The sequence below is a fragment of the Caretta caretta genome, chromosome 1, assembly GCF_965140235.1.
Source record: "Caretta caretta isolate rCarCar2 chromosome 1, rCarCar1.hap1, whole genome shotgun sequence".
NCBI classification, from domain to species: Eukaryota; Metazoa; Chordata; order Testudines; family Cheloniidae; genus Caretta; species Caretta caretta.
In genome coordinates this window covers 210,459,538-210,481,868 of record NC_134206.1, presented here as the reverse complement: position 1 = coordinate 210,481,868, position 22,331 = coordinate 210,459,538, and the positions used below count along the sequence as shown (strand labels likewise).

The window sequence follows — 22,331 nt, the reverse complement described above, 5'->3', positions numbered from 1 at the left end:
ACAGTGCATCCTCCCCCGATTACATAAGAAGTCATCTCATCCATAATTAAAATTCATGACAATCATCCCCTCATTCATTGCATACAGGGACAGTATTTCATTCACTGTTAACACTGCTGTAAAAACAAATTCATGAATATACAGTTCTTCTTCCATTGGTCCATACAAGTCCATAATGTGGGACCACAGAACATCCCTGATTTCTGTTGCACATCACCTGCTCTAGCGGTCACAGGTGTCTCACTGGCTGAGTATACCAGGTCAGCGATCTATTACTGTCAAAAGTCCATTTGGGGGGTGTACTGAAGTGAGACTCACCAGTGCAGCGCCTCCTGCTGGTCATCCTGGGAATTAGCTCTTCCAGCCCAGAGCACCCTCTGCAGGCTGGTGTCTCGCCTGCCACTGGCCCCATAGCCCTCACAAATCCTGGTGCCCTTTACCTCAGGGTCCTGCCCCCAGCAGTACCCCCACACTCTGGGTCTCCCCTCCCAGGGGGACCCCCAGCCCTCTAAATCCACCTTGCCTCAGTGACTACTGCCAGTCATCATCTAAGACCCACTCACTGGGGCAGACTGCAGTGTAATGGCCACTCATCATTGGCAAGGGATTAGGACCAGCTGCCTCTGCCTGTTCCCAGGCTGCCCCTCTGAAGCCCCAGTACCTTTGTAGGCCTTCACCAAGGCCTGCAGCCTGGGGGTTTACCAGGCTGGAGCACCCCAGCTCCCTTTGCCCTTCCCAGCACTGCTCCAGCTCTAAGTACCCTGCTCCCAGGCAGCTAGCCCTTCCCACTTTAGGGCTAGAGTGAGACTCTTCTTCTGCTCCTGGCTCACAGCCCTCTTATAAAGGCCAGCTGGGCCCTGATTGAGCTGGCCACAGCTGTGGTCAACTACTCACTCAGCTTCCCCCAGCTGTTCTCCCCAGGGCAGCCCTCTCCCAGGGCTGTTTTAACCCCTTCAGGGCTGGAGCAGGGTGATCACCCCGCTACAGGGGGCAAATGACTCATCTTTGGTTTCACAAAGATTGTGAAGAGCTCAGCAAGCCATAGCAATGCAGGCAGCATTGATGACAATGGAATCCAAATGGTTCTGTAAACAGCAGCAGTGGGATTTCAGTCTGCCAAACACACATTCAATCACTATTCTACACCTACTGAGAGTGTTATTGAATCTTTTCTTGCCAGGGCCTTTGAGATCAGGATACATTTTCGTAAGCCAAGGCAAAAAGGGGTATGCAGGCTCCCCTAGAATAACAGTGGAAACAGCTACTCCATTTATGATAATATCATTTGGTGGGAACAGTGTCCTGGCCTGACCTTGAAGACAGACTCACAATCAGCAGAAAACCCTGGTATCATAAACTTTCCCAGTACAGCCCACGCTGGCATCCATAAATCAGCCTGCATAACAATGGAGTAGTACTCTTTGCAGCTGATGTACTCATGTGTTCCTTAAGGAGGGTGAACTATGAGCACGAGTCCCATCAATGGCCCCAGCACAATTTGGAAACTGCATTCTCTCAAAACCAGCAGTTACTTCAGGAATATTGTTTACGCCCGCCTCCTTGGGCACACCTCATTGCCATACACTTGATTGCCCCAGAAACCTCTGCTATCACTTTATCCACAGTTGACTTTCCGTTGCCAAGCTGCTTAGCAATGGACTTCTAGCAGTCTGAGGTAGCCAGCTTCCAGATGACTATAGCAACTTGATTCTGAACCAATATGGCCGACCACATGAATGTATCATGAAGCTGGAGGGTTGGAGCAGGCTGCTCACAAAGCTCCAGAAGTGTAGCTATCTTCATGCTAAATTTCTGGACCCATTGCTGGTCACCCCAGGTGCACATGATAATGTGATCCCACCAGTCTGTGCTCCAGAAGCTGCAATCTACAGAGGGGACATCAGCGGCTGTACCGAAAGCCTTCAGCAGCCTCAGCCAGTTCAAGTATGTCATTTCTATATCATCTTCCTCCTCCAACAGGTGCCTTTGGTAGCTCAGAAAATGCTGCCAAAACATCCACTAGTATCTCATGGACACTCTGTCTATTTCCTGAAACAGGAGTGAAAGTCCGAGCAAGATATATTCTTCACATGTTGACTCCTCTATGTTGCTGGCTCTCATTGCCAGGAGTGTGTAGATCCAGCAGACAGCTCGGCAAGTTGTGTTGGCAGGCTGCAACAACCTCCTGTAATGTGCAGGGTGGACACTCAAGTTTTTCCACACTGCACCACGATCTAAGGGCTACAGTGCCTACAGTTGGAGAGGGTGCTAGGAAGCCTGGTACAAGCTGGTTTGACTCAGGTTTGTGTAATGCAGTGTGGAAGCCTGACCACAGGTGTGAAAACTGGGGTCAATATTCAGTGCGGCCGCTCAAGCCTGGGCACACAAATACAGAGCCAACGGGCTTGAGCCTGGGCTTACATTGCATTGTACACGTACCCACAGACATCTCCTCTCCAAATCCTCCTGCTGCAACTAAAGTGCTAGGTTTAATGCAAGTTATATCACGACAATATTAAAGAAACAAGATGAAAATAAACACACTTTACATAACTTGTGTCAACCAAAGATTGCAGTGTAGGCATGGCGTAAGCATTGCGACACCTGAAACCTAAATCCCTTTGTGGATCCCGGCCAAAGTGTTCAATCAAAATGACCTGCCCAAAACAATACAGCAAGTCAGTGGCAGAACTTGGATCTTCTGACTCCAAATCATGTGCCTTAACCAACTGACCATGTTTTTTCTTCAAGAAGGAAAAGGTACTCTTCAGCCTAGGTTTCTACTAGCTGTCACAGGCTGTGCCCTGCTTAGAACCATTAGTTGTTCTGCTTGGAATCAAGTACATTCTCAAAGGTTCTAACTGCAGCTTGATGTGTGAGAGGAGCTTCAACAATGTTCTCAATGAATCTCATCATATTAATAGAAGATCCAATGTTTCTCTTCTGTGAATTCCCCAGTCATTAAAGCAGTGGTCCCCGCGCTCCTCTAGAACGTTGGGAGGGTTCACGGCAGGGACTGGGGTGCAGGGAGGGAATACCACCCTGCTCCACTCCGCTTCCCGCCACAGCTCTGCTCCGCCCCCAGCCCAGCTCTGGCCCCAGCCACAGCTCCACTCTTCCCCCTGCTACACCCACAACCCAGCTCTGCCCTCATTCCCTCTCCACCCCCAGGCCAGCTCCACCTCTAGCCCCAGCTCCTCCCCAATTCCGCAGTTCGGGCCCCAGCTCTGCCTTCAGCCCAAGCTCCTCTGCTGAGCCAACTGTTCTATAATGGAAGGTGGGGGATGGACAGATTCCGTCACTGGTAAGGGTGGGAGGAGTGACAGGAAAAGTTTGGGCACCACTACATTAAAGCTTCAAGGGCCATTAGAGCAGGGAGTGGCAGTTACACTCTGACTTGGTCTAGTCTAAGGTTTCAAGGTGTGATATTAGATTGAGTTGGCTCACTAACATGGAGCTAATACGATGTTTGCTGCCATCACATAATTCACTCTGCTTGTGTGTTCTATCCCTACCACATGTCTGTTTTGTCTGCTTATACAATATTGTCTCATTGTTTCCTGCTGCTGTCCCCCAGGAGTCTGTGTTATACTCAGATTATATGTGTCTTGAGACAGGAACTATCTTTTTGCTCTGTGTTTACACAATGCCTAGCACAGTGGGGTCCTGGTCTATGACTGGGGCTCCTAGGGTAGGCACTACAGTAAGAGAAATAATGATAATGAATAATAGCTTCAAATTAACACCTTCAAAATCCCAGTCAAAATGAAGAGAATGTGCTAAACTGGCCAAGTTAAAGCCTAGCCCATTTTAACATAGAAAAGCTTTCTCTTCACTAGAGTTTTAGAAGGTGTTAGGGTGTGATATTAGATAGAGTAATCTATACAAGGCATATTATAAAATGCTTCCAGCTAATCTTAGATCATCTAGAGATGCCCAGAGCAATCACATTTCTGACCTCTGCGTTTTTGGCTATTGTCTTTTCCAAGGTGGGCATGAATCCCTGGAAGAGATCCTAACCTCTGTGCCATTGAGGCCTCCCAGCTGCGCACTAGTCTCCAGGAGATGCCTTTCACTTGGGTAGTTATTGCTTGAATGAGACTTGGTCATTTACTGCACAGACTCCTTATTAAAGCCAGCTTTAATAATGAGTAAGGTTGCATGTCTGTCATAGAGGTCACGGATTCTGTGACTTTCCATGACCTCCGTGACTTCTGCAGCGGCCGGTGCGGCTGGCTAATCCGGGGCTGCCCCAGCAGATCAGGCAGCCCTGGGCCAGCAGCCCCGGCCACTGCTGGGGCAGTTTGGGTGTGGGAGGGGGCTCAGGGCTGCTGGGGCAGGGGGTTGGGGTGTGGGGCGGTGCTTACTTCGTGCAGGGGGGGCTCCCCAGAAGCAGTTGGCATGTCTCTGAAGCTCCTAGGGGGAGGAGCCAGGGGGCTCCACACGCTGCCCCCGCAGCTCCCACTGGCTGTGGTTATCGGCCAATGGGAGCAAAGCCGGAGCTCATGGCAGGGCCAGCACAGGGACACCCCTCGCTTTCCCTCCCCCTAGAAGCTGCAAGGACACATGGAGCCGGTTAGGGAGCCTGCCAGCCCTGCCAACCCTCCCACCCCCAGCACCAGCAGGGGTCCTGGGTCACCACCCCCAGCACCCGCGGTGCCCTCAGACCTCTCCCCCCTCCCCCCCAGAGCACTCGCAGCCCCGCAGCTCAAGTTTTAGTTAGGGGTGTATAGTGCAAGTCATGGACAGGTCATGAGCTGTGAATTTGTTTACTGCCCGTGACCTGTCCATGACTTTTACTAAAATACCCGTGACTAAAACATAGCCTTATTAATGAGACCTCATTTCAGGCACCAGAAAACAGCAGGGCCTGGGGTGTTGGGGGCTGTGCCTTTAAGGGCTGAAGAGCTTCCCAGACAGGCAGTTGGGGTTGAGCTGCTCTGAAGCTCTTGTTATGCACAGTCAGTTGAAACTGAACACAGAACAAAGCAGAGTTTTTCCGAGCTCTTTAAGCACTGAGGGATCCGTGGATGGCACAGGGTAGAAGGAACTATGGATCTGGATCATAAACTGTGTGTGTGGGAACAGGTTTTCAGACCAATCCCCTCCCTCTTTCTGTGAATCTCAACAGCCCCAACCCTTTCCACCCACTTTGGGAGGGAGGATGGCCTAGCAGACATGGCTCCAACCACTGGTTCTATTTCTCCTCCTGCCACAGGCTTATGTTGTGATCCCAAGAAAGTTGCTTCTCCTCTCTGTACCTAAGTGTCCCCAACTGTAAGACAAGGATAATGCTACTATCCTACTATATAGGGCAGGGGTGGGCAAACTACAGCCTGCAGGCTGGATCTGGCCTGTCAGGGCTTTCAGTCCGGCCTGCGGGATTGCCAGTTCCCGTGGCGCCACGGGGCTGAGGCAGGCTCCCTACCTGCCCTGGCCCCATGCTTCTCCCAGAAGCGGCCAGCACCATGTCCCTGCAGTCCCTGGGGGAGGGGTGGGGGCAGAGGGTTCTGTGTGCTGCCCTCGGCTGCAGGCACTGCCCCCTGTGGCTCCCATTGGCCGGGAACGGGGAACCGCAGCCAATGGAAGCTTCGGGGGTGGTACCTGCAGGTGAGGGCAGCGTGCGGCAGAGCTGCCTGCCCCACCCCACCTCCAGGAGCCACTGCCGGACATGCTGACATGCGGAGCCTGCCTTAGCCTCACTGCGCGCCGCTGCCCCTCGGAGCTGCTTGAGTAAGCAGCACTGGGCTGGAGCCTGCACCCCGAACCCCTCTTGCAGCCCAGACCCTAGCCCCCTGCCCTGAACCCCCTACCCCCTGCCTTGAGCTCCCTGCCACACCCCTCCTGCACCCCAACCCCCTGCCCTGAGCCCCTTCCTGAACACCACACCCCCTCCCACACTCTGCACTCCCTACCACACCCCAACTCCCTGCCCCAGCCCTACATTCATGGCCCAGCATGCAATTTCCCCACCCAGATGGGGCCCTCGGGTCAAAAAGTTTGCCCATCCCTGATATAGGAGGTTGTGAGACTTAGTTAATATTTGTAAAGCACAGTGGGATCCTCACAGTGGCGACATTAAGCACTTGCAACCAATGTAATCATGGGGGGTCCTAAGCAGCAAGGAGCCCCCTGAAAGCCAGATCCCACTCGCAAAAGTCTTCTGTTTGACCCATCAGGCATCAGCTACTAGGTCCTGCTCCCTGCTGGGGGCTCTGTTGTAAGGACTGCCCTGATACCCGGCTCCAGCTCCACCCTGGGCTGCTGGCAGCTTCAGCACCTATGTGCCCCTGCCCGATCACATCTGCAGTGTTCCCATGCTGACCTGCCTTTGAGCACCCCCACCCCAGCTCAGAGGATGCTCTGCAGCCAGGAAGAAAGTGGCCACCTGGCAGCCAGGGAGCACAAAGTCCGGAACTACCAGGAGCCTGGGGCAAGCCAGAGCTGGGTAGCAAAGCAGTCTTTACAGCAGACCCCCCACTGGGGAGCTGGAAGGAACTGATACCCGGCAGGCCAAACAGAAGGCCCTCATCAGAGGTTCCTGCTCCTGTGCTCCCATGTCAGGCCCTTTCCTTCCCCTGCAGAGCATACTCTAAGCCAGTACATGCTGTTGCCAGGTCCAGGCGGAGAGTGAGAGTTGCTTAAAGGCAGAGGGGACCAGGCAAGGGAGTGCAGGGGCTGGAGCTGCTGGGAGCCTGGGGCGGACACAGAAGCAGAGCCAGAGATAAGTAGCAAAGCTGCCAAGACAGCGGAGCTACCAGCTGGGAGTAGGAGCCAGAGACAGGCAGGGGGAGATGAATGGGAGAGGCTTTGAGAGGAGTCACCCCCTGCTTCCTTGAGGATCTCCTAATTCTCCTGCTGCCCCAAACACTGGTAGGGGCGCCGGAATCGAGGTTTGTAGGGGGCCCACACAGGACAAACACTGCCACTAGACCCTCAGGTGGAAGGAGATATAAAGGTGCCACTTCAACAAACCTCCTCACCCTCCTCCAACATGCTGAGCAGGCAGTAACATGGACGTCTCTGCAGCCTCCCTCTCCACAATTATTTCCCTTCAGGCTGCCCCACTTCAAAATCTTCATTTGTGGGCCCAGCAGTGTCACCTTAGCTCAGGGCCAGATGATTTGTTCTGCTTGCACTTGCCTCCTTAGACCTTCAACGTACACTGGTGTGTTTTTTACAAGGAAGCCCAGAAACATTTTTTGGTTTGAACAGCTCCCACAGCCTGGACCCAGAGGAGAGATGAAGATCTATTGGAACACTCAACATCTTTATGTTACACAGTGACTTCAGTGCAAAAACAACAAATCTTCATCAGCTGCACCCACCAAGACTTAAAATCCACAAGCATGAAACTAATAAAACAAGAGAGGAAGGAACAACAAAGTAAAGTGGAAAGAAAAGGAGTACTTGTGGCACCTTAGAGACTAACCAATTTATTTGAGCATAAGCTTTCGTGAGCTACAGCTCACTTCATCGGATGCATACTGTGGAAAGTGTAGATAATCTTTTATACACACAAAGCATGAAAAAATACCTCCCCACACCCCACTCTCCTGCTGGCAATAGCTTATCTAAAGTGATCACTCTCCTTACAATGTGTATGATAATCAAGTTGGGCCATTTCCAGCACAAATCTAGGTTTACTCACCCCCCCCCCCACAAACCCACTCTCCTGCTGGTAATAGCTTATCTAAAGTGACCACTCTCCTTACAATGTGTATGATAATCAAGGTGGGCCATTTCCAGCACAAATCCAGGGTTTAACAAGAACGTCTGGGGGGGGGGAGTTAGGAAAAAACAAGGGGAAATAGGTTACCTGGCATAATGACTTAGCCACTCCCAGTCTCTATTCAAGCCTAAGTTAATTGTATCCAATTTGCAAATTAATTCCAATTCAACAGTTTCTCGCTGGAGTCTGGATTTGAAGTTTTGTTGTTGAAGAATTGCAACTTTCATGTCTGTAATCGCGTGACCAGAGAGATTGAAGTGTTCTGCGACTGGTTTATGAATGTTATAATTCTTGACATCTGATTTGTGTCCATTTATTCTTTTACGTAGAGACTGTCCAGTTTGGCTAATGTACATGGCAGAGGGGCACTGCTGGCACATGATGGCATATATCACATTGGTGGATGTGCCGGTGAACGAGCCTTGATAGTGTGGCTGATGTTATTAGGCCCTGTGATGGTGTCCCCTGAATAGACATGCGGGCATAGTTGGCAATGGGCTTTGTTGCAACGATAGCTTCCTGGGTTAGTGGTTCTGTTGTGTGGTATGTGGTTGCTGGTGAGTATTTGCTGCAGGTTGGGGGGCTGTCTGTAGGCAAGGACTGGCCTGTCTCCCAGGATTTGTGAGAGTGTTGGGTCATCCTTCAGGATAGGTTGTAGATCCTTAATAATGCGTTGGAGGGGTTTTAGTTGGGGGCTGAAGGTGACGGCTAGTGGCGTTCTGTTATTTTCTTTGTTAGGCCTGTCCTGTAGTAGGTGACTTCTGGGAACTCTTCTGGCTCTATCAATCTGTTTCTTCACTTCCGCAGGTGGTATTGTAGTTGTAAGAATGCTTGATAGAGATCTTGTAGGCGTTTGTCTCTGTCTGAGGGGTTGGAGCAAATGCGGTTGTATCGCAGAGCTTGGCTGTAGACGACGGATTGTGTAGTGTGGTCAGGATGAAAGCTGGAGGCATGTAAGTAGGAATAGCAGTCAGTAGGTTTCCGGTATAGGGTGGTGTTTATGTGACCATCGTTTATTAGCACTGTAGTGTCCAGGAAGTGGATCTCTTGTGTGGACTGGACCAGCCTGAGGTTGATGGTGGGATGGAAATTGTTGAAATCATGGTGGAATTCCTCAAGGGCTTCTTTTTCCTGGGTCCAGATGATGAAGATGTCATCAATATAGCGCAAGTAGAGTAGGGGCGTTAGGGGACAAGAGCTGAGGAAGCGTTGTTCTAAGTCAGCTATAAAAATGTTGGCATACTGTGGGGCCATGTGGGTACCCATAGGAGTGCCGCTGATCTGAAGGTATACATTGTCCCCAAAAGTAAAATAGTTATGGGTAAGGACAAAGTCACAAAGTTCAGCCACCAGGTTAGCCGTGACATTATCGGGGATAGTGTTCTTGACGGCTTGTAGTCCATCTTTGTGTGGAATGTTGGTGTAGAGGGCTTCTGCATCCATAGTGGCCAGGATGGTGTTATCAGGAAGATCACCGATGGATTGTAGTTTCCTCAGGAAGTCAGTGGTGTCTCGAAGGTAGCTGGGAGTGCTGGTAGCGTAGGGCCTGAGGAGGGAGTCTACATAGCCAGACAATCCTGCTGTCAGGGTGCCAATGCCTGAGATGATGGGGCGCCCAGGATTTCCAGGTTTATGGATCTTGGGTAGTAGATAGAATATCCCAGGTTGGGGTTCCAGGGGTGTGTCTGTGCGGATTTGATCTTGTGCTTTTTCAGGGAGTTTCTTGAGCAAATGCTGTAGTTTCTTTTGGTAACTCTCAGTGGGATCAGAGGGTAATGGCTTGTAGAAAGTGGTGTTGGAGAGCTGCTGAGCAGCCTCTTGTTCATATTCTGACCTATTCATGATGACAACAGCACCTCCTTTGTCAGCCTTTTTGATTATGATGTCAGAGTTGTTTCTGAGGCTGTGGATGGCATTGTGTTCCGCACGGCTGAGGTTATGGGACAAGTGATGCTGCTTTTCCACAATTTCAGCCCGTGCACGTCGGCGGAAGCACTCTATGTAGAAGTCCAGTCTGCTGTTTCGACCCTCAGGAGGAATCCACCTAGAATTCTTCTTTTTGTAGTGTTGGTAGGGAGGTCTCTGTGGATTAGTATGTTGTTCAGAGGTATGTTGGAAATATTCCTTGAGTCAGAGACGTCGAAAATAGGATTCTAGGTCACCACAGAACTGTATCATGTTCGTGGGGGTGGAGGGGCAGAAGGAGAGGCCCCGAGATAGGACAGCTGCTTCTGCTGGGCTGAGAGTATAGTTGGATAGGTTAACAATATTGCTGGGTGGGTTGAGGGAACCATTGCTGTGGCCCCTTGTGGCATGTAGTAGTTTAGAAAGTTTAGTGTCCTTTTTCTTTTGTAGAGAAGCAAAGTGTGTGTTGTAAATGGCTTGTCTAGTTTTAGTAAAGTCCAGCCACGAGGAAGTTTGTGTGGAAGGTTGGTTTTTTATGAGACTATCCATTTTTGAGAACTCATTCTTAATCTTTCCCTATTTGCTGTAGAGGATGTTGATCAGGTGATTCCGCAGTTTCTTTGAGAGTGTGTGGCACAAGCTGTCAGCATAGTCTGTGTGGTATGTAGATTGTAATGGATTTTTTACCTTCAGTCCTTTTGGTACGATGTCCATCTGTTTGCATTTGGAAAGGAAGATGATGTCTGTCTGTATCTGTACAAGTTTTTTCATGCAGTTGATAGATTTCCACTCCATACGGCTAAATGCAGTGCCTTGCATAATGACAGGTTTCAGAGTAACAGCCGTGTTAGTCTGTATTCGCAAAAAGGAAAGGAGTACTTGTGGCACCTTAGAGACTAACCAATTTATTTGAGCATAAGCTTTCGTGAGCTACAGCTCACTTCATCGGATGCATACTGTGGAAAGTGTAGAAGATCTTTTATACACACAAAGCATGAAAAAATACCTCCCCACACCCCACTCTCCTGCTGGCAATAGCTTATCTAAAGTGATCACTCTCCTTACAATGTGTATGATAATCAAGTTGGGCCATTTCCAGCACAAATCTAGGTTTTCTCCCCCCTCCTCCCCACACACACACACAAACCCACTCTCCTGCTGGTAATAACTTATCTAAAGTGACCACTCTCCTTACAATGTGTATGATAATCAAGGTGGGCCATTTCCAGCACAAATCCAGGGTTTAACAAGAACGTCTGAGGAGGGGGGCAGGGTTAGGAAAAAACAAGGGGATATAGGTTACCTTGCATAATGACTTAGCCACTCCCAATCTCTGTTCAAGCCTAAGTTAATTGTATCCAATTTGCAAATGAATTCCAATTCAACAGTTTCTCGCTGGAGTCTGGATTTGAAGATTTTTGTTGAAGAATTGCAACTTTCATGTCTATAATCACGTGACCAGAGAGATTGAAGTGTTCTGCGACTGGTTTATGAATGTTATAATTCTTGACATCTGATTTGTGTCCATTTATTCTTTTACGTAGAGACTGTCCAGTTTGACCAATGTACATGGCAGAGGGGCATTGCTGGCACATGATGGCATATATCACATTGGTGGATGTGCAGGTGAACGAGCCTCTGATAGTGTGGCTGATGTTATTAGGCCCTGTGATGGTTGAACTGGAATTCATTTGCAAATTGGATACAATTAACTTAGGCTTGAATAGAGACTGGGAGTGGCTAAGTCATTATGCAAGGTAACCTATTTCCCCTAGGACACAGACAGTCTGTAAGCAAGGACTGGCCTGTCTCCCAAGATCTGTTAGAGTGCTGGGTCGTCCTTCAGGATAGGTTGTAGACCCTTGATGATGCGTTGGAGAGGTTTTATTTGTGGGCTGAAGGTGATGGCTAGTGGCGTTCTGTTATTTTCTTTGTTGGGCCTGTCCTGTAGTAGGTAACTTCTGGGTACTCTTCTGGCTCTGTCAATCTGTTTCTTCACTTCCGCAGGTGGTATTGTAGTTGTAAGAAAGCTTGATAGAGATCTTGGAGGTGTTTGTCTCTGTCTGAGGGGTTGGAGCAAATGCGGTTGTATCGTAGAGCTTGGCTGTAGACAATGGATCGTGTGGTGTGGTCTGGATGAAAGCTGGAGGCATGTAAGTCGGCATAGCATTCAGTAGGTTTCCGGATAGGGTCGTCTTTAAGTGACCATCACTTATTAGTACCGTAGTGTCCAGAAAGTGGATCTCTTCTGTGGACTGGTCAGTGGGGCTGTCAATCTTCGCTCCAACACGGCCACTGATGAGCACTGAGAAGGGGGCAATGTCTTCACTGAAACGCCCCATGCTCCCCAATACGGCCACTGTGTTGGCCACTGGCATTGCTAGAATGGAATTGACATGAGCAAGCACTCAAAGAACCTTTGTTCTCAGAGTTAGATCAGTTAGAGAGTGCTTATCTAAAAGCAGGTTTCAGAGTAGCAGCCGTGTTAGTCTGTATCAGCAAAAAGAAAAGGCGTACTAGTGGCACCTTAGAGACGAACAAATTTATTTGAGCATAAGCTTTCGTGAGCTACAGCTCACTTCATCGGATGCTGTAGCTCATGAAAGCTTATGCTCAAATAAATTTGTTCGTCTCTAAGGTGCCACAAGTACTCCTTTTCTTTTATCTAAAAGCAGTCTACATAGATACATAATGGCTTAACTGCTTTGCTTCAATATCAGCCTGATCCAAACCCCACTGACGTCAATGGACCCATTTAGATCAGGCTTTATGTAAGCAAGCACAGGCTGAATCTTAAGATGTCAGTTTGCACATTTAAAATACAATTTTACTGCATCTAAGACAGTAAAGGAATGCTGAATCAAGTTCAAATGCTGACATGTACCACTGCTTTGAGAGTGTGACAGAGAAGGTATGCTGGATTTTATATACGTTTAGTGCTAGATCCACAAGGAAATATAGGGACCTAACAGCTGCTTTAGGCACCTAAATCCAAAATGTAGATGCTCAAAACCCTGCTCAGCTGCTTCCTAACCCTGAAGTAGGGGTGCTGGAACAATCTGTATAATTGGGGTGCTGAGAACCATTGAACCAAACTGTAAATCCTGCATATGATGGAAACCACTTCAAGCCGGGGTGCAGCAGCACCCCCAGTACCCCTAGTCCAGCACCTGCCCTGTAGGGGCATAAATTCCCTTGGCACCTAGATTTCTGCTAGAAAAATCCGTGAGACACCTATATTTCTCTCAGTGGCCATGCGCAAAGCTGCCTACCACCAGCTGCTGCTGAGCTGCTCTGTGCCTAAGCCACAGTGGGGTTCTCAGACTAAGCATTCCCCTGCCTATCTTGTCTGTGGGGCCCAATGCAGTAGTCATCCTCAGAGACTGCCTCAGAACAAGCTTACAGGATTGGGCCCTGCACAAGGCAGATCTGAGGAGAATAGTTCAGTGGTTAGAACATTCACCCAAGTTGTGGGAAACCCAGGTTCAAATCCCTGCTCTGTCTGAGGTGGAACAAGGATTTGAACCAGATCTACCCCCAACCAATGGGGTACAGGGTATTTTAGGGTTGGGGTTCTCTCAGTGTCTCCCACTGAAGCTGATCAACTTTGCATGAAATAGTTAAATATGCACTGAAGAAGCAACAGGAACTTGAATCTGGGTCCCCCACATCAGTGCCCTAACTAGCAGGCTATAGAGTCATTTTTCACTCTCTGGCCCAATGAATGGATGTGCTCAAACCACTGCGTATGCGGCAGGGGGCACCTCTTCCCCCTCAGTTTTTTTGCTACAAAGGACTGCCTTGGTTCATGGCTGTGAATCTTGAGTGGAAGGAGGCATCCAACTCCCCTTGAGGGGATGGGACGTAGGCATTTCCTACTGATTAGCTTAGGCCTCTCCCTGATCAGCTTGGTGCCTTCCATGAATACCTTTCCCAGGCACTTAACTCTCCTTGTGAATTGTACAGGGAGCCTGGGTACCTAGCTCAGGGCTGTGGAGTCCACTGGGTGGCAAGGTGCCTAAATGTCAGCTATTGCAACACTTAATCTACATCCACTGTGTAGAATCATAGGACTGGAAGGGACCTCGAGAGGTCATCTAGTCCAGCCCCCTGCACTCTTGGCAAGACTAAGTATTATCTAGATCATTCCTGACAGGTGTTTGTCTACCCTGCTCTTAAAAATCTCCAATGATGGAGATTCCACAACCTCCCTAGGGAATTTATTCCAGTGCTTAACCACCCTGACAGCTAGGAAGTTTTTCCTGATGTCCAACCTAAACCTTCCTTGCTGCAATGTAAGCCCATTGCTTCTTGTCCTATCCTCAGAGGTTAAGAAAAACAATTTTTCTCCCTCCTCCTTGTAACAATCTTTTATGTACTTGAAAACTGTCATCATGTCCCCTCCCAGTCTTCTCTTTTCCAGACTAAACAAACCCAATTTTTTCATTCTTCCCTCATAGGTCATGTTTTCTAGACCTTTAATTTTTTTTTGTTGCTCTCCTCTGGACTTTCTCCAATTTGTCCATATCTTTCCTGAAATGTGGCACCCAGAACTGGACACAATACTCCATTTAAGGCCTAATCAGCATGGAATAGATTGGAAGAGTTACTTCTTGTGCCTTCGCAAAAAGGAAAGGAGTACTTGTGGCACCTTACAGACTAACCAATTTATTTGAGCATGAGCTTTCGTGAGCTACAGCTCACTTCATCGGATGCAGATGAAGTGAGCTGTAGCTCACAAAAGCTCATGCTCAAATAAATTGGTTAGTCTCTAAGGTGCCACAAGTACTCCTTTTCTTTTTGCGAATACAGACTAACACGGCTGTTACTCTGAAACATGTTCTTGTGTCTTGCTTACAACACTCCTGCTAATACTGCCAGAATGCTGTTCACTTTTTTTGCAGCAGTGTTACACTGCTGATTCATATTTAGCTTGTGATCCACTATGACCCCCAGATCCTTTCTGCAGTACTCCTTCTTAGGCAGTCATTTCCCATTTTGTATGTGTGCATCTGATTGTTCCTTCCTAAAAGGAGTACTTTGCATCTGTCCTTATTTAATTCATCCTATTTACTTCAGACCATTTCTCCAGTTTGTCCAGATCATTCTGAATTTTAATCCTACCCTCCAATGCACTTGCAACCCCTCCCAGCTTGGTATCATCCACAAACTTTATAAGTGTACTCTCTATGCCATTATCTAAATCATTGATGAAGATATTGAAAAGAACCAGACCCAAAACTGATCTCTGCGGGACCCCACTTGTTATGCCCTTCCAGCATGACTGTGAACCACTGATAACTACTCTCTGGGAACAGTTTCCCAACCAGTTTTGCACCCACCTTATGGTAGCTCCATCTAGGTTGCATTTCCCTAGATGTAGATCTAGCCTATAGTTTTTAGGTAAGTGTATTGAATAAAACAAGAGAGGCTTTAGAATTGTTTTGTTGAAGTTCTTTCCTTCTGCTCTCTTATGCACTGTATTCAGACCACTATGTGCTGTGACTCTGTCTGATCTTATAAACTAGTTGGATTGAACCAGCTAAGTATTTGGATGGGAGACCACTAAGAAAACCTAAGTCAGTGGTTTTCAACCTTTTTTCATTTGTGCACCGCTACAAAATTTCAAATGGAGGTGCAGACCCCTTTGGAAATCTTTGACATAGTCTGTGCCCCCAACAGGGATCCACGGACCACTGGTTGAAAACCACTGTTCTATCGCAATGACAACCTTTCCCGGACTTCTTAAACATTGTCTGCGCTCTCCTCCGCAGGGGTCTGCGGGCCAGAGGTTGAAAACCACTGCACTAGGCAAAGCAGGAATGGTGTCAGGCATTCATTATCATCATTCTGAATCCGTACTGAACTAATTCCCCAGCCTAGTATTAGAAGTCAGTGTGCTTCTAGACATGCTGTTTTTAGATAAGGTGTAAAACAGACACCTTGACCACGTGTTGTTATTAAAGTCCCATGCCTCTTTACTTCTCAGGAGCACAAGTGTTTCCCCCCTTTGCCATGACCAAATTCCAAACTGAATATCTTACATTTTGCCTCCATGAAGTTTCAATTGAATTCAATTTTTGTCGTAATGTCCGATCTTAAATTGCTATGTAGTGTTGCTGTGCAAGGTTAAACATCTGCCACATCTCACCCCAGAACTGGCTATATTTCAGTAGTGGAAGAAGCAATTCACATACATACACATAGACCTTAGTGCCAAAGACTTTGCCCAGTCTATAGGCAGTATTTACACAAAAGTAATTGAATTTTGGTTGAGCAAGGATCGATTACGGAATTCAGCTTTGGGCCCATAGGGCCAGATTTTTTAAAGTATTGAGGTGCCTACAGAGGAAGACAGGTGCCTAGAGGAATTTTCAAAAGTGCCTAGGCATCTAATGCCCACTTATCTGTACTTCAGGCACCTAAACACTTTTAAAATTTAGCTCACAGTAAGTGAAGTGCTTTGGGAGGGAGGAGGAAAGGCACAACAAAAATATGAGATTTCATTATTTCAAAACCCTTTTTTGCCACATATAACTGTAGTCAGACAATCTTATAAAAATTTTGGTCACTTCCATTGCATTTGCTGTGATTCTAAGTAAAGTATATATGTATTATTTATTAAACATCCATTATTCGTTGCCTGAATAGATTTGTGTATTTGTGATTTGGCAGCATTGAGAACTATAACTTGCATTGCTCTTTCTCACTGTAAGCCACTAAATAATTCTTAACATTTACTTTCACTTATTCACCGTTCATTCTCTTTACACCACACACTTCCATGGTCTTGTATTACTTAGCTCTGTGGGGAGCAAGTCTACTGTCTTCACATGGTGCCCCCCATCAGTAGCAAAAAGCAAAGATAATGTAGATGGAATGCAAAATTGGAGCTTGAGTTCTTGTCATAAAAGCAAAAGACAAATACTTAACTCTGTAAAGCATTTGGGTTACAAATTGTATTAAAGATACTATACACAGTAAAGATGTGTTGTATTTGATAGCTAGCTACCGCTATACTACTGAAGCAGTAAGGCACCTCACTTATAACTGACTTAGGTAAAGGCTCCAGCATTGCAGATTTTTACCAGTTTCTTTTTGGCTTACCTTATACACTCCACTGATTCTGGCCTAGATTTTAAATCCTGGTCTTTGGCAGCCACTCCAAAATGAATGGGGAACAGTCCCCCAAGAATAATGTCTCCCTTCTTCTGCGCCCTTTGATTTGGTCCGTAGGCAGAGGTGTTCCAGGTAAACACCAAGAGAATCAAACAGCAACTATAAAAAGTCATCATTCCTTTTTTCATAAGTGCATTACAGGATGCAAAAGTAAAAAAGATGTAAGAAAATAAATGGATCTAGTAACGTCTGACAAGTATTTCCTCTCCCTAAGGCAGCACACTCTGGGTTGGGAGTGCATGCCTGCAGTACAATAAGCCACAAGATGGTAGAGTCAGGGCTGGTATTTCTCCTGCTATCTTCTCCATTGCACACTAGATCCTACAGTCCTTGGTTCTTCAGAACTGAAGTGTTATGTGGAGCCCATCTCTGAGACCTTCTGAAAAAGAATGAGATACAAAAAGTGACCAGCTACACAAAGAATTGTTATTTGCACTTTTGTGCAGTGCCTTTTATTCATGTACCCCATCGCTGGCTGCATTATGGCTACTCTATTTCAGTTTTCACAGGACAGCAAGGGTCACCACTCCTCCCAACATGTGGTATAGGCCTGGTTTTCATGGGTTTATCCTACTTCTTGGGCTACTGAAGAGTCCCAAAGTCATGATGGTGTTACACCACTGCACCTCCACACCACAATGCTACAACTATACATGGCAAGTATGTGACATGCAGCATAATGAAACATCAGTGGAAATTCTGTATGCATAGCAGCACCAGTCCTAGCTAGACACATACCAGGTGCAAAATTTTACAGGGTCCCATGCGTTCAAGGGCGGCCCTGCTTTGTCAAATCCCCTTCCCAGGACACATCCGGCCCCTCCTCTACCCAACAGCCCATAACAACTCACTCCCACTTTGAAAGATGAATTTGGGGCCCCACCTCTTCTAGTTGCTGAGATGCTCCCTGCCCCACTTCTAATTTATGAAATCTGCATGACCATCCCCAACCCCTTAATAACAAGTACCCTGGACCCTCTCAGCTGCCAAATTCTCCCATCCCCCAGATGTGCTAAGTGGGTTACAGAAGTCTGCCTGACATCTGTGAAGTCTGCCCGTCTTACTTCACAATGAGCCTTGCAAAATCTAGAGTCAGCCCTATATAAACAGTACATATAGTGGTTACTGGGGATCGGGGTGGAAGATTGCATCCCATTTGGGATAAGAGAGATGACATAAAGCAAGTAGAGAATGGGAAACCCTACTTAGGTAAAGTAAGAACCAACCTACACCTTGGCCCAAAACTCAGACCAAACGTATTTGATACTCAGAGAAATATGGTAAACTGTTTGGCTTGGGTTTTCCACCCCATTTTCACAGAGTCCTTACCACCTTCCTGTTTGGGCCAGATTCCTTTCCCTCCAGCAGAAAGAAGCTAACAAGAAAATCTTTTCTCACAAGCCTTCCCACCCAAAATGGCTTTGGAAACCTTGTAAAATCAGGATATTTCTCCAAGTTGAACCTCTGAGTCTTCTGAGGTTCACTGATCATACCATTACTGGTTTAGTTACGAATCCTGCTTTGAGGACTGCATCCTGCTACATATTGTGTCTCATCTGTGTTCGGTAGATTTCCTTCTGTAACATAGTAACAGACCTGCTAAATTAAGAGGTGGCTTAATCAGAATCTGCACGTATGTACATGAGGAAAAGAAATCTGATAATGGAAGGCTCTTCAATCTAGCAAAAGTATATCAAGATGCAAGGTCTGGAAACTGAAGCTAGACAAATTCAGATTAGAAGCAAGGCACACATTTTTAACAAGATAATCAACCACTGGAGCAACGTACCATGGATTGTGGTGGATTCTCCATCAATTAACATTTTAAAATGAAGATTGGATGTATTTCTAAAACATGTGATCTAGTTCAAACAGGGATTAATTCAAGGAAGCTCTGTGGCTTGTGTTGTGCAGGAAGTCAGACTACATGATCACAGTGAACCTTGGGGCCCCACTGTGATCTATGAATCTGTAAGTGTCATGAACATTGTGTGAGACACATTTGGAAGTATCTCATGCATTCTCAATAAATTGCCTTTCTCAGGAAACAATAACCGACAGTGGAAGAACTGAGAGTAGAGCTCAGGGTCTCTAGGTTTGTAGTTCTGTACACAAAGACTTGAGGGAGAAACTCTCTTGTTATGCACATATACACTGAGACACACACATGTACACATATAGTCATACACAAAAACTCCTGGGCCCCCTGCACCTTTTTGTTTCTCACCCACTCCCACAAATGTTGCCAGATGGCCCTTCATTTGTCTTTGTTTTCATGTATTGCTTCATTTGGGTCTTCTGTGTCCCTGCACAGGATCTAAAAGCCAGGCCTAGTATCATAGGGAATCATGATACTATTGTGGGTTTGGGTTTTTTCCCTTTTGTCTTTTTCCTTAGTTTTTCCTCCCATTTCTCACCACCATGGCTAGGCCACAACTCTCTCCCTGATGGGAAAGGTATGTGATTCTGCCTTCTTAAAGCAGCTGCTGGTTGGAGTGGGGAGAGAGGGTTTCCTTTCGCCTCCTCACCAATGTTTATGGTCAGGTTGCCATGCTGTTCTCCCAAGCCCTAGGTCCCCAGGCGCTTGAGGTGGCTGAAGTCACACCAGGAAACCTGCTGACCTCCTAGTGAAGAGGCTGGTACTAAACCTCCTCTACACCTATACCCTGATATGGGACTTGGAGCAAGTGCTTTTCTATCAGCAGGCATCTGATTTCCTAGGAACCTTGGGTCATTGTTAGTTAGAGCTGGTCAAAAACTTCCCACCAGAACTTTCCTGCAAAACATTTTGATTTTTTTGAATCAGAATGTCATAATTTTGTCAAAATGTTCAATGAAAAATTATCAAAACACTTTCAATAAGGTCAAAGTGCTTCATTTCAACTTCACTGCTTCAACTGTTACATTAAAATTGAAACAAAGCATTTCAACCTTGTCAAAATGAAACTATTTTGATTAACAATTTCACTAATTTTGAAATGACATTTTTCAGAATTTTAATTTCATAGGAAATGTCAAATTTTTGACTTTTTGTTGAAATGTTCCATTTAATTTTCGAGTTTGTTTTTACCTTTTGATTTTAAATAAAATTGAAGTTCAAAATTCAAAACAATCAATCATTTCACACTGAAAATCAAAACATTTCATTTTGAAAAAACTTCATCCAGCTCTAACGGTGGGGTCCTGGGAGATGAACTCCCAATGGTAAATTGGCCAGTATAGGCAACTGGAAGTGGCTAGAGCTTCTTTCTCACTCTGGCCTAATTCTCAGAAACCCTCCAAGTGGCAATTCTTCAACAAAAAACCTTCAAAAACAGACTCCAACGAGAAACTGCAGAACTGGAATTAATTTGCAAACTGGACACCATCAAATTAGGCCTGAATAAAGACTGGGAGTGGATGGGTCATTACAAAAACTAATTTCCCCATACTAATTTCCCCCTACTGTTACTCACACCTTCTTGTCAACTGGTTGAAATGGGCCATCCTCATTAGCACTACAAAAGTGATTTTTCCTCCCTTGGTATTCTACTGTTAATTGAATTGTCTCGTTAGCACTGAACCCCCCCGGCCCCCCTTGGTAAGGCAACTCCCATCTTTTCATGTATTGTGTATATATACCTGCTACTGTATTTTCCACTCCATGCATCTGATGAAGTGGGTTTTAGCCCACGAAAACCTATGCCTAAATAAATGTGTTAGTCTCTAAGGTGCCACAAGGACTCCTCATTGTTTTTGCTGATACAGACTAACACGGTTACCACTCTGAAACCTTCCTCCATCTAATGTGCAACAGCAAATCCCTGTGAATCTATAAAAAGACCATTGAGTCACATGGGCTGAGGAAAGAACACAATCCAGAACAGGGAAAGAACTGATTAAAGTGGGGTCGGCAAACTTTGGCACGTGGCCCCTCAGGGTAATCCATTGGCTGCCGTTTCCTGCAGCTCCCATTGGCTGGGAACAGCAAACCGCGGCCACTGGGAGCTGCGGGGAGCCGTGCCTCCGGATAGTCAACATAAACAAAATGTGTCGCAGCCCACCAGCGGACTACCCTGATGAGCCACATGCTGAAAGTTGCCAACCCTTGATTAAAGAATATTTAGATAAATTTGATGTATTCTAGTCAGCAGGGCCTGACAAAATTCAGATTAGGGTACTTAAGGAACTAGCTGAAGCAATTTCAGAACCATTAGCAATTATCTTGGAGAACTCCTGGAGGACAAGTCCGGTCCCAGAAGACTGGAAAAGGGCAAACATAGTTTCTATCTTTAAAAAGGGGAACAAAGTGGGCCCAGGGAATTATAAACCAATCATCTTACTTTCTGTACCTTACTTTTTGTTACAGATACCAGGAAAAATTATGAAACAATCACTTTATAAACACCTGGAGGATAATAGGGTTATAAGGAACAGCCCATACAGATTTGTCAAGAACAAATCATGCCTAATTAACTTATTTCTTTCCTTGACAGGATTACTGGACTAGTGGATGGAAGGAACCAATAGACATGATATATCTTGATTTTAGAAAGGCTTTTTTACTCAGTCCCACATGACATTCTCATCGGCAAACTAGGGAAACATGGTCTACATGAAATTACTATAAGGTGGATGCACAACTGGTTGACAGATTGTATTCAAACAGCAGTTGTCAATGGTTTGCTGTCAAAAAGGGAGGGCATATCTAGTGAGGTGCTGCAGGGGTCTGTCCTGGGTCCAGTACCATTCAACATTTTCATTAATGACCTGGCTAATGGAGTGGAGAGTGTGCTTATAAAATTTGCAGATGATACGAAGATGAGAGGGGTTGCAAGCACTTTGAAGACAGGATTAGAATTCAAAATGATCTTGACAAATTGGAGACTTGGTCTGAAATCAACAAGATGAAATTTAACACACTACTGCTCTTAGAAAGGGAAAATCAAGTGCAGAGATACAAAATGTAGAATAACTATCTATGCAATAGTACTGCTGAAAAGGATCTGGGGATTATAGGGGATCACAAATTAAATATGAGGCAACAATGGGATGCAATCCTGAAAAAGGCTAATATCTTTCTGGGGTATATTAAGAAAATGTCAGTTGAAGCAACTGTCCTGCTCTACTCAGCACTAGTGAGGTCTCTGCTGGAATACTGCGTCTAGTTTGGAATGTTACACTTTAGGAAAGCTGTGGAAAAATGAGAGTCCAAAGGGGAGCAAAAAAATGATCAATGGTTTAGAAAAACTGACCCAGGAAGAAATGTTAAATGAACTGAGCATGTTTAGTCTTGAGACAAGAAGACTGAGTGGGGACCCAGTAACAGTCTTCAAATATGTTGAGGGCTGTTATAGAGGGGGGTGATCAATTGTTTTCCATGTTCATTGAAGAGGGGAAAAGAAGTAAATCACTTGATATGCAGCAAGGGATGTTTAGGTTAGATATTAGGAAAAACTTTCCAACTATAAGGGTAGTTAAGCTCCGGAATAGCTTAACCTTCCAAAGGGTGTTGTGGAGTCCTTCTCAGAGGTTT

The 22,331-nt window shown here is 46.3% G+C and overlaps 1 protein-coding gene across 5 annotated transcripts in view; it reads right to left on the bottom strand.

Moving 5' to 3' along the window:
- Positions 1-22,331, bottom strand: part of CASR (calcium sensing receptor) — a 171,603-nt gene that overhangs the window by 82,705 nt on the left and 66,567 nt on the right. For all 5 annotated transcript variants that reach the window (XM_075119358.1, XM_048819853.2, XM_075119366.1 and 2 more), the window contains one exon: positions 16,745-17,195. In XM_075119358.1, coding sequence (XP_074975459.1) covers positions 16,745-16,944 — 200 coding nt within the window. In that variant the 5' untranslated portion in view covers positions 16,945-17,195. The remainder of the gene's footprint in view (positions 1-16,744; positions 17,196-22,331) is intronic.